General features: G+C 44.8%; 1 protein-coding gene across 1 annotated transcript in view; it reads left to right on the top strand.

Moving 5' to 3' along the window:
- LOC307228310 (neural-cadherin) overlaps nt 1-13468 on the top strand; it is a gene marked incomplete at both ends in the record, with an annotated part of 316610 nt that overhangs the window by 275381 nt on the left and 27761 nt on the right. The window contains 2 exons of the mRNA XM_079997948.1: nt 7747-8011; nt 12297-12477. Coding sequence (XP_079854074.1) covers nt 7747-8011; nt 12297-12477 — 446 coding nt within the window. The remainder of the gene's footprint in view (nt 1-7746; nt 8012-12296; nt 12478-13468) is intronic.

Here is a 13468-nt window from a genome sequence, read left to right as displayed (position 1 = left end):
GGGGGCAGCACAGAACTGTCACACTACGGGAGTCATGCATACGCATGCGCCGATGCAGATGCACACAAACACAAACCAATACACACAAACACAAACAAATACACAAACACAAACAAATACACACAAGCCGATACACACAAAAACATACAAATACACACAAACACAAAAAAATACACACAAACACTAACCAATACACACAAACCAATACACACAAACACAAACAAATACACACAAAAACAAACAAATACACACAAATACACACAAACACAAACCATTACACACAAACACAAACCATTACACACAAACACAAACCATTACACACAAACACAAACAAATACACACAAACACAAACAAATACACAATCACAAACAAATACACACAAGCCGATACACACAAAAACATACAAATACACACAAACACAAATAAATACACACAAACACTAACCAATACACACAAACAAATACACACAAACACAAACAAATACACACAAAAACAAACAAATACACACAAATACACACAAACACAAACCATTACACACAAACACAAACCATTACACACAAACACAAACCATTACACACAAACACAAACAAATACACACAAACACAAGCCGATACACACAAACACAAACAAATACACACAAAAACAAACAAATACACACAAATACACACAAACACAAACCATTACACACAAACACAAACAAATACACACAAAGAAATACACACAAACACAAATACACACAAACACAAACAAATACACACAAACACAAGCCGATACACACAAACACAAACAAATACACACAAACACAAACCATTACACACAAACACAAACCATTACACACAAACACAAACCATTACACACAAACACAAACAAATACACACAAACACAAACAAATACACACAAAAACAAACAAATACACACAAATACACACAAACACAAACCATTACACACAAACACAAACCATTACACACAAACACAAACCATTACACACAAACACAAACAAATACACACAAACACAAGCCGATACACACAAACACAAACAAATACACACAAAAACAAACAAATACACACAAATACACACAAACACAAACCATTACACACAAACACAAACAAATACACACAAAGAAATACACACAAACACAAATACACACAAACACAAACAATACACACAAACACAAGCCGATACACACAAACACAAACAAATACACACAAACACAAACCATTACACACAAACACAAACCATTACACACAAACACAAACCATTACACACAAACACAAACAAATACACACAAACACAAACAAATACACAATCACAAACAAATACACACAAGCCGATACACACAAAAACATACAAATACACACAAACACAAATAAATACACACAAACACTAACCAATACACACAAACAAATACACACAAACACAAACAAATACACACAAAAACAAACAAATACACACAAATACACACAAACACAAACCATTACACACAAACACAAACCATTACACACAAACACAAACCATTACACACAAACACAAACCATTACACACAAACACAAACAAATACACACAAACACAAGCCGATACACACAAACACAAACAAATACACACAAAAACAAACAAATACACACAAATACACACAAACACAAACCATTACACACAAACACAAACAAATACACACAAAGAAATACACACAAACACAAATACACACAAACACAAACAAATACACACAAACACAAGCCGATACACACAAACACAAACAAATACACACAAACACAAACCATTACACACAAACACAAACCATTACACACAAACACAAACCATTACACACAAACACAAACAAATACACACAAACACAAACAAATACACAATCACAAACAAATACACACAAGCCGATACACACAAAAACATACAAATACACACAAACACAAATAAATACACACAAACACTAACCAATACACACAAACAAATACACACAAACACAAACAAATACACACAAAAACAAACAAATACACACAAATACACACAAACACAAACCATTACACACAAACACAAACCATTACACACAAACACAAACCATTACACACAAACACAAACAAATACACACAAACACAAGCCGATACACACAAACACAAACAAATACACACAAAAACAAACAAATACACACAAATACACACAAACACAAACCATTACACACAAACACAAACAAATACACACAAAGAAATACACACAAACACAAATACACACAAACACAAACAAATACACACAAACACAAGCCGATACACACAAACACAAACAAATACACACAAACACAAACCAATACACACAAACACAAACAAATACACACAAACACAAACCAATACACACAAACAAATACACACAAACACAAACAAATACACACAAACCAATACACACAAACCAATACACACAAACACAAACAAATACATACAAACAAGAACACAAACCAATACACACGAACACAAACAAAACAAATACACACAAACACAAACCAATACACACAAACCAATACACACAAACCAATACACACAAACTCAAACAAATACACACAAACCAATACACACAAACAAATACACACAAACACAAACAAATACACACAAACAAATACACACAAACCAATACACACAAACACAAACAAATACATACAAACAAGAACACAAACCAATACACACGAACACAAACAAAACAAATACACACAAACACAAACCAATACACACAAAGACAAACCAATACACACAAACCAATACACACAAACCAATACACACAAACTCAAACAAATACACACAAACCAATACACACAAACACAAACCAATACACACAAACGCAAACCAATACACGCAAACCAATACACACAAACCAATACACACAAACTCAAACAAATACACACAAACCAATACACACAAACACAAACCAATACACACAAACACAAACCAATACACGCAAACCAATACACGCAAACCAATACACGCAAACCAATACACGCAAACAAATACACACAAACAAATACACACAAACCAATACACACAAACCAATACACACAAACCAAATCACAAACCAATACACACAAACACAAACCAATACACACAAACGCAAACCAATACACGCAAACGCAAACCAATACACACAAACACCAAGAAATACACACAAACCAATACACAAACCAATACACAAACAAATACACACAAACACAAACCAATACACACAAACCAATACACACAAACGCAAACCAATACACGCAAACCAATACCTGCAAACGCAAACCAATACACACAAACGCAAACAAATACACACACCAATACACACAAACACAAACCAATACACACAAACCAATACACAAACCAATACACAAACAAATACACACAAACACAAACCAATACACACAAACCAATACACACAAACGCAAACAAATACACACACCAATACACACAAACACAAACCAATACACACAAACCAATACACACAAACGCAAACCAATACACGCAAACCAATACCTGCAAACGCAAACCAATACACACAAACGCAAACAAATACACACACCAATACACACAAACACAAACCAATACACACAAACCAATACACAGACAAATACACACAAACACAAACCAATACACAGAAACCAATACACACAAACGCAAACAAATACAAGCAAACGCAAACAAATACAAGCAAACACAAACACACAAACACAAACACAAACACACAAACACAAACACAAACACACAAACACAAACACACAAACACAAACACACAAACACAAACACACAAACACAAACAAATACACACAAATACACACAAACACAAACCAGTACACAAACACAAACAAATACACAAACACAAACCAATACACACAAACACAAACCAATACACACAAACACAAACCAATACACGCAAACCAATACACGCAAACCAATACACACAAACACAAACCAATACACACAAACCAATACACGCCAACATAAACCAATACACACAAACACAAACCAATATACACAAACACAAACCAATACACACAAACACAAACCAATACACACAAACACAAACCAATACACACAAACCAATACACGCCAACATAAACCAATACACGCAGACACAAACAAATACACGCAAACACAAACCAATACACGCAAACACAAACCAATACACGCAAACAAATACACACAAACCAATACACACAAACACAAAGCAATACACACAAACAAATACACACAAACACAGACAAATACACACAAAGACCAACGGTGCTCAGGGAGGCAGTGATCTGTTCAGCTCCAGGGCCCACATCATTCTGTTCTGTTGGGCTTTAATTGGAGGTTCAAGCAGGTGGTCGAGCACGGCGCTCCGAGTGGAAAGCACACGCACCCCCAAGTAAATAAATAAGCACGTAAATAAGCTGCCGCTGCCCCAGTGGATCCCAGATAGAATTAATACTTCATCACAGGGCCCCTGGAAATAAGCCACGGTTGCGTAGTTAGACCTTGGAGCAGCCCAGCGCATTATCCAGCTGCTCACCAGCACGAGGGAGGCAGGGAGGGAGGCAGGGAGGGAGGCAGGGAGGGAGGGAGGGAGGCAGGGAGGTAGGGAGGCAGGGAGGGAGGGAGGGAGGGAGGGAGGTAGGGAGGGAGGCAGGCAGGGAGGGAGGTAGGGAGGGAGGGAGGGAGGCAGGCAGGGAGGGAGGGAGGGAGGGAGGTAGGGAGGGAGGCAGGGAGGGAGGGAGGGAGGCAGGCAGGGAGGGAGGGAGGGAGGCAGGCAGGGAGGGAGGCAGGGAGGCAGGGAGGGAGGGAGGTAGGGAGGGAGGCAGGCAGGGAGGCAGGGAGGGAGGCAGGGAGGGAGGCAGGCAGGGAGGGAGGGAGGGAGGTAGGGAGGGAGGCAGGCAGGGAGGGAGGCAGGCAGGGAGGGAGGGAGGGAGGCAGGCAGGGAAGGAGGGAGGCAGGCAGGGAGGGAGGGAGGGAGGCAGGGAGGTAGGGAGGGAGGTAGGGAGGGAGGCAGGCAGGGAGGGAGGGAGGGAGGTAGGGAGGGAGGCAGGCAGGGAGGGAGGGAGGGAGGCAGGGAGGTAGGGAGGGAGGGAGGGAGGGAGGCAGGGAGGTAGGGAGGGAGGGAGGGAAGGAGGCAGGGAGGGAGGGAGGCAGGGAGGGAGGGAGGGAGGTTTAAAGGCAGGGGAAGCTGCTGAAGAAGGAGAGAGACAGAAGGTCGAGAGTAGATGCTCAGTGGCCATTTTTGAAAGTGGGAACAGGGGCTGTGGATTGTGTGAAGAGATGAGCTCTCCCTTCTCCATCTCCCTTCTCCATCTCCCTTCTCCATCTCCCTTCTCCATCTCCCTTCTCCATCTCCCTTCTCCATCTCCCTTCTCCATCTCCCTTCTCCATCTCCCTTCTCCATCTCCCTTCTCCATCTCCCTTCTCCATCTCCCTTCTCCATCTCCCTCCATCTCTCTCTTCCTGTGGGGCACATCGAGGAAAACTGTTACAAATTGAAATGTAGGATCTACCATTCACAACCCTGCACACACACACACACACACACACTGACACACACACACTGACACACACACACACACACACACACACACTGACACCCACACACACACACACACACACTGACACACACACACACTGACACACACACACACACACACACACACACTGACACACACACACTGACACACACACACTGACACACACACACACACACACACACACACTGACACACACACACACACACACACTGACACACACACACACACACACACACACACTGACACACACACACTGACACACACACACACACACACTGACACACACACACACACACACACTGACACACACACACACACACACACTGACACACACACACACACACACATGCCCACACACAGACACGCACGCACAAACACACACTCACGCACACCGACACGCACACACAAATAAACACACATACACCCACGCACGCACAAACACACACACACATGCCCACACACAGACACGCACGCACAAACACACACTCACACACACCGACACACACGCACAAACACACACACACACACCCATGCACACCGACACGCACAAACACACACACACACTCCCACACACACCGACACGCACGCACAAACACACACACACACACACACACACACACACACACCCATGCACACCGACACGCACAAACACACACACACACAGTGTGGAGGATCTGTGTGCATGTTGTGTTCTTCTTTGAAATGATTATGTAATATTTAATATCTGTGTGACAGCCGAGCGATTAGGAGCTGAATGGGAGCGGAGGGAACTCATTCCAGAGTGTGTAGCGTGTGTGTGTGTGTGTGTGTGTGTGTGTCTGTGTGTGTGTGTTTTTGTGTACTGTGTGTAGCAATGTGTGTGAACTGTGTGTACTGTGTGTAGCGATGTGTGTATACTGTGTGTACTGTTCGTAGTGATGTGTGTATACTGTGTGTACTGTTCGTAGTGATGTGTGTGTACTGTGTGTACTGCGTGTAGTGATATGTGTGTACTGTTCGTAGGGATATGTGTGTACTGTGTGTACTGTGTGTACTGTCTGTAGTGATGTTTGTGTACTGTGTGTACTGTGTGTAGTGATGTGTATGTACTGTGTGTACTGTGTGTATTGTTGTTTTTTTGGGAAGGCTTCATCACCTTAGGTCTATAATATAAACTTGGTCGCCATCTATCTCCCACTTTCTATGTCTGGATATTTCCATTGAACGGCATTAAAACATTATGTTTTGATAAACAGCGACGGAGCAGCTTTGGCAAAACACACGTCAAGAAAAACAGACGACATTCAGAACATATGGAGGACGAGTACAACACAAACAGACCCAAATGAAAGAGACGAGAGAGGTCATGAGGTCACTCGGCTCCATGAAATATCACTTTGTTCGAGCTGTTCCGGTTTGTGTGTTTGTAATTTAATTTGTGTGTGTGTGTGTGTGTGTGTGTGTGTGCGTGTTATAGTTTTTTTGTTTTCAATGTGTTTTTGTTTGTGTCCTACACATTAAAGGACTAATAATTAATAATGAATAATGAATAATTTCAGGTTTTTTAAAGCCTTACACAGACCCATCGAAGCAGATTTACTTCGTCCAGAATTCAGATTTCACGCTGTTTGGGGCTGAGTAACATTTAATCAAACGTAATTTAATTTAACTTCATCTCACCTCAAGTCATCTCAATTCTTTGTTGCCATGGCAGCCGAATAAAACAGAATTTTAGCCAGATGCTTGAACGTCGCTCTGCCGGCCTCCATGTCTGGAAACAAAGTTCCTCTGTTGCTGCAGACGGAGTTGGCAACTTGCTGCTGCTAATTTCGGGCTTCGCTGCTGCTCAGGGTTTGAAAATGTACTGTTCCCATGAACCCAGCGCTTTGCTCCCACAAAACAGTGATTCCCTGGGTTCGGTTCAGGAACATTATTTCATTTCTTTATATATTTTTGAAATGACTGTGAATAAGTCTCCATTTAGAAGCTCCTTCAAGTAATTTCATGCTTAAAGGACGTTGGGCTGACGCAGGACGTTGACGTGGCTCAGGTTTGGACGTTTCTCCTGAAACTGCCCAAGTTTGTCGAGCCGATTGTATTTCAGCTGCCAACTGCCTCCCTCTGACCCTCTTCTCCTCCTCTTCTCCTACTCTCCTCCTTTTCTCCTCCTCTTCTCCTACTCTCCTCTTCTTCTTCTCCTCCTCTTCTCTTCCTCTTCTCCTCTTCTTCTTCTCCTCTTCTCCAGATCTCCCAGGGCCTCCTCTGCGTCTTCTATAACCTGGGCGACGGCGACTACAACCTCACCCTGCCCTCTTATCGCCTCGACAACGGCGAGTGGCACGAGGCCATGCTGGATCGCCATGACAACGAGGTGACCCTGCGCCTGGACGGCGGCGGGGGGCGGCGCGAGTTGGCGGGGCTGAGAGGGCGGAGCCGGGAGATCGTGGTCGACCCTACCGTGGTGATGCTGGGAAACGTCGTCCCGTCCGGGCTCAACAAGAGCTTCCAGGGTGCGTGGCTCACTTTGCTTTTATCATCAACTTCATTCAGTTTTGGTTCCACCAAAAAAGTGGAAAAGGACGCAATGGCGCTCACCGGGGGGTCTGCGGACCCCCGGGGGTCATTCAAGAGATTCCTCAGCAAGATGACCGAAGGAAAGCTCCGGTATTTTTTAACTGAACCTCATTCTCGATCGTCGGGATTCAACCCGAGTGATCGGCGTCAGAATCTTTGAATGGATCCAGTATCGAGAGAACAGCTGCCGTGCAAAGTGCAACAGCGTTTGACGCCGACCCCCGGGTTGACGCCCAGTGAAGGAGGGAATTTACCTGGTGTCGAGGTAAAGATCAAAAACAATGTTCTTACTTTTCACCGTGACACGAGACGTGGGCACCGTTGTGGGATCTACACGGATGAGTGTTTAGGTCCTAGATTCTCCATGACCGGAGTAGAGACAGTGAACTCGATCCGACAATACAAACCTGATCAGATGGGATCCAGAGGCTAAATCTTATCTCTCTTGTTGAATAAGGTTGAGAACAACTTTCCATGTGTTTTAATGGGTCTTAGTAACAGTTGTTTGTGGAAGTTAACTTGGTTTTACATTGGCCAGTTGGCCGGTGCTGCTCTGGCCGTTCCACCTCAGCGCTGCGTCTCCGTGTAATGCTGCCTGAGTCTTTTTTAAACCTTTGTTTATCCCGGGGAGCAGAAGAAACTGCTGAGCACCGACAGCTCTTGTAAAGTGCCGTTCTGCTCCACATGAGGGTCAGTGAACTTATCGTACAATAGATTTCACAGTTTTACGCCCGTGAGCTGTCCGCCACGACGCCGGCCGCCTGCGGGTCACCGAGCCCAGTCCGCAGATCGAAGCGTCAGGAAATAGACTCCAGTTCCCCAGGCTGCGGATCCGTGCCTGTAATCATAGTGTATCGTGTGTTCCCACTAGAGAGCCGGCGGCAGGGGTGTCGGTTTTTTTGTTTGAATCAGGAAACACTGCGCCTCCCCTCATTTCCTGCTGGTATTGATCTGTGTTCAGCTCGGATTGAGGGAAAGGGAAAACGCATTCATTTCAGCTCCCAAAAAAAAAAAAACCTCCCCCGTCTTTTATTAACTTTTCCGAGTTCCCGTCGTAATTGTTCCCTTATTTATCTCTTACTGTAATATTATTTTGAGAAGCTCAGAGAAAAAGAAGTGACAGCGCAGGAAAAACCTACCGCCGAGATGAGAGGAACCGTCAAAACTCCCCCGAGAGGAACCGCTCCGCCGCAAGTCAAATGATTAGCCCGAGTCGCTCGTCTGCGGCGTCTGCGTCTCCGGGTGTTTTAAGTCGAAACGCAGTGAGAAGAAAGGTGTCACGAGACAGCTCCCGCCCCGCCACCGCCGTCCCACCGCCACCGCCGTCCCACCGCCACCGCCGTCCCACCGCCACCGCCGTCCCACCGCCACCGCCACCGCCGTCCCACCGCCCACCAGACGCAACGCCACAACCAATCTGACACATCTGCCGGTTTACATATACAGTGGTACCTGGACTTAGGACTGTAATTGGTTCTATAAGATTGGTTGTATGTTAAAACAGTCGTACGTTAAAACAGTCGTATGTTAAAACAGTCGTTTGTCAAAGCAATATTTCCATATAAATGATGACGTCATGAAGAAGGAAAATAAACAAAATACACAGAACAAACACAGTAAATATGAAAAAAAATATCAATAAAGCACCAACTACATGCACACACCATGTAGGTCGCCCACTGACTGACTGCTGACTGACCGCTGACTGACCGCTGACTGACCGCTGACTGGCCGCTGACTGGACGCCGACTGGCTGCCGACTGGCTGCCGACTGGCTGCCGACTGACTGCCGACTGGCTGCCGACTGGCTGCCGACTGGCTGCCGACTGACTGCTGACTGGCCGCCGACGCGCCAACTGCAAATTTCCACGCTCGTATCTTGGAGCAGTCGGTCGCAAGTGGATCCAGATGTTGTCGCCTGTGGCTGCTGCTGTGTTGGTTGGTTGTAAGTTGACGCAGCGGTGAGTCCAGGTTCCACTGTTTGTCAAGAATCAAGGAGCCGTCCGGTGCATCGTCCTCCAAACAAACACTGCTGCAGTTTGGAGGGAGGGCACGGTCGCACGCACACACACACGCACCAACTCAAACATAAATAGCAATAGTTTTCTGGCCGTATTGAAGAACTGGATGGAAAACCGAGCTCTGAACCAGTTTGAGAAATGGAAACATAAACCAGAAACAAACTATTTCATGAGGAACAAACACGTTGTGATAATATTTCATTGTTGCAGAAAATAAAGGTCACTTTTTGAAACCTCGATTACCGGTTAATGATGTCATTTTATCGTTCCCTCTGATATGTAATGAACATGAGTTGGACCAACTGTTTCTGTTTTATATTGACACTCCCAAACGTGGGATCTATGTCACATCATATCGATGCAGCCCTTATTGCAGGAATGTAAAAAACAATATCAACCATGTTTGATTTGTTTTAACCGGTTTAGGAACGCTTGGTTGGTGAACGCTAAATAAACGTTATAAGTTCTGCTTGTGACGGACCAACTGAGAAGCATCTGTCTTATTGCAGAATGCTATTCACCACATTTGACTGCCCACCAGTTAGTGCTGTTAGTCTGCTGTTAGTTAACGTCAGGAACAATAACAGAAGCTTCCTGTAATATTTGACAGGATATTAAAATACTAACAAGGAGCAGCTCAATTCTCCTAAATGGAGAGTCACACCATTAAACAGCATTTGGGGATCAAACCAGCTTTCCACTGCTCCGGGGATGGTGGCTCAGGAGGTAGAGCTGGTCGTCTAGTGATCTAAAGGTTGCTGGTTGGATCCCAGGCTCCTCCTGCTAGCATGCTGTAGTGTCCTTGAGCAAGACACTTAACCCCTAGTTGCTCCTGATGGCTGCGTCCGTCGGTGTTTGAATAATTGTAAGTCGCTTTGGATAAAAGCGTCTGATCAATGTAATGTAATGTAATGCTCCAACACTTAGTTCAGACCGGCGGGGCGGCGGGAGCCCAAGTCCCCATCCTGGGTGGGTTTCCCCCCTGCGCTCCTCCGGGGTCTTTAGATCGACAACACACTGTTTTCCGGGTGGATGTTCAATTCATTGGAGGGCGGAGATGGAGATCCTCAGCTTGAAGTCCTTTCAAGACGGAACAGGAGGGATGGACGTTGAGCCGCTTGGGGGTTTGAACGCTGTGAAGCGACGTTAATAATCTGGAGAAAAGGATCCGAGCGAACAATAGGAACAATAAGATCTGCTTGAAAGGAGATGGAGAGGGAGAGGGAGATGGAGAGAAGGAGATGGAGAAATCAATAGACAGACAGTGGAAGAGGGAAGCAGAGAGACAGATGGAGAGAGAGACAGGGAGAGAGAGGGGGTGAGCAGACAGAGAGGAGGGAGAATGAGAGAGGGAGACAGTGGGAGAGAGGGGGGGTAAGAGAGAGAGTGGGAGACAGAGGGAGGGAGAGAGACTGAACTTGGAATAGTAGACAGTAGATGTGCCTGTCTACTACCTCCACCCTAACCACAAGCCTGTCTGTCCTACCTCCACCCAATCTCTCCTGAGGCTTTAAGGCTGGTCCTGCCAGTGTCGCTGTCCGTGGTGCTGAACCAGCCCTGGGTAGGGATTAGTAACAACAGTGAGAAAGAGACCGACAGACAGAGAAATAAAGAGGGAGAGAAACAGACAGACAGAGATGAAAGAGAGAGAGAGACAGACAGACAGAAATAAGGAGAGCAAAAGAGACACAGTGAGAAAGAAAGAGAGAGAAAGAGAGAAAGAGAACGAGAGACAGACGGACGGACAGACAGCATGGAAGCAGTTTGCATGGTGACTCCTCCTGAAAACATGAAGCTGCTGAAGGAGTATTTCACAGTGAATGTGAGCAGAAATAGGAGCTTTTATCTCTATTTATCTATATTTATGATCCCTCCTTTCCGGTGCCGCTTTTATTCAATCATTAATGTGTCACTTTAACGGAAAACATGTTCAAATGCATCTTAAGCTGCCATGACACTTCTCCCAATGTGTGTGTGTGAGAACAGGATAATGGATAAAATGAGTTTAAAGAGAGGAGAGAGAGAGACAGGAGGTGAGAAATGCAGACAGGTTGGCCGCCGGCTGAAGACACGATGCATGTTTTTATTAAATGGACGTTAAAAGTGCCTCTGACTGTGGGAGGCACATGGTAGGAAGAGAAAATTGATGAAGGGTCAAACTTCTTTTAACTCTCCCTCCCTCCCTCCCTCCCTCCCCCAGGCTGCATGAGGGATCTGCGTATTAACGGCCGCTACATCCCGCTGGACGGGCAGCCGCGGGAGGGCATATCCCAAGTCAGCGTGCAGGGGCTGTCGCCGGGCTGCTCCTCGGACTCCTGCAAGAGGAACCAGTGCAGCCCGCCCCTCACGTGCGTGGACCTGTGGAGAGTGCACGAGTGCAGGTACGTGGAGAAATATAAAATAGGAGACACTTCCCATTTCATTTCTGCTGTTTTCGTTAAAGGGATACGCCGGTTGTGCATGCTCATTGTGTTAGCTCAATGCATGGCTGCGGGTGGGGTCAGCTAGCCTAGCTCCTGCGAAATTAGGGAAATAAACCTTCCAGCGTCTCAGAAGCTGAGTTATTTAAGTCTTACTTCTTTCGTCTTTATGATGAGTTAAATAAAAATTTGATCTTAGTTCTTAATGCAGCTATGTTCAGAAAAGCACTATAAAAAGCAAATTTTCCCCAAAATTATAATATCTCTTTAAGCGCAGTCTCAAACTACTACTTTCCCAGTCTTTCTGAAACTGCAACACGTGTGTATCTACAGTTAACTCCGTTGTTACTAGGCTTCATAACTAAGATGTTATTATTAGTGGTCCAGTCTGCAGAGCTTGATGCCTATTGTCATTGCTCAAATTTTTATTATTGTTTATGTTCTTGGCATTTTTTTGGCTAAAAGTGTCTGAAACACGGAAACTGCAGTCCACACAGGCAAGGTCGAGGCTTTGTTGGAACCGGGACGTTTCAGATGTCTTGTAGTTCGAGTTTGATAAATATGGATCTACATTCGGAGCAGAAATGAGTGAAAAACGGTCGTCATTTTACGAGAAGTAGAAGAACGTCAGCGCGACTTGATTAGTTTGAGGAGTTACTGATCAATGATCTGTTACCTGAGTTATCAATGGCTGATCACAGGGTTTCCACTCGCAATTGTATTATTAAGTATTTGTATTTAATGATATTATAACCGTATATAAGTAATAACCTGGAGCTGCAACTTGTCACCGGACCAACAGTGCCACGCAAGACCACCCTGTCCAAATCCTGCATCGGCCTCCACGTTACAAGCGCCACAACAGCCTCCGTGCAATTAATAAATAGAAAAACAACTTTTATATAATCGAATCTAATATATAATCCATTGGATTTAAATCAAGTGCGATATT

This window comes from Zeus faber (genome assembly GCF_960531495.2).
Source record: "Zeus faber genome assembly, chromosome: 3".
Taxonomy (NCBI): domain Eukaryota; kingdom Metazoa; phylum Chordata; class Actinopteri; order Zeiformes; family Zeidae; genus Zeus; species Zeus faber.
This window is presented reverse-complemented; position numbering and strand designations above follow the sequence as displayed.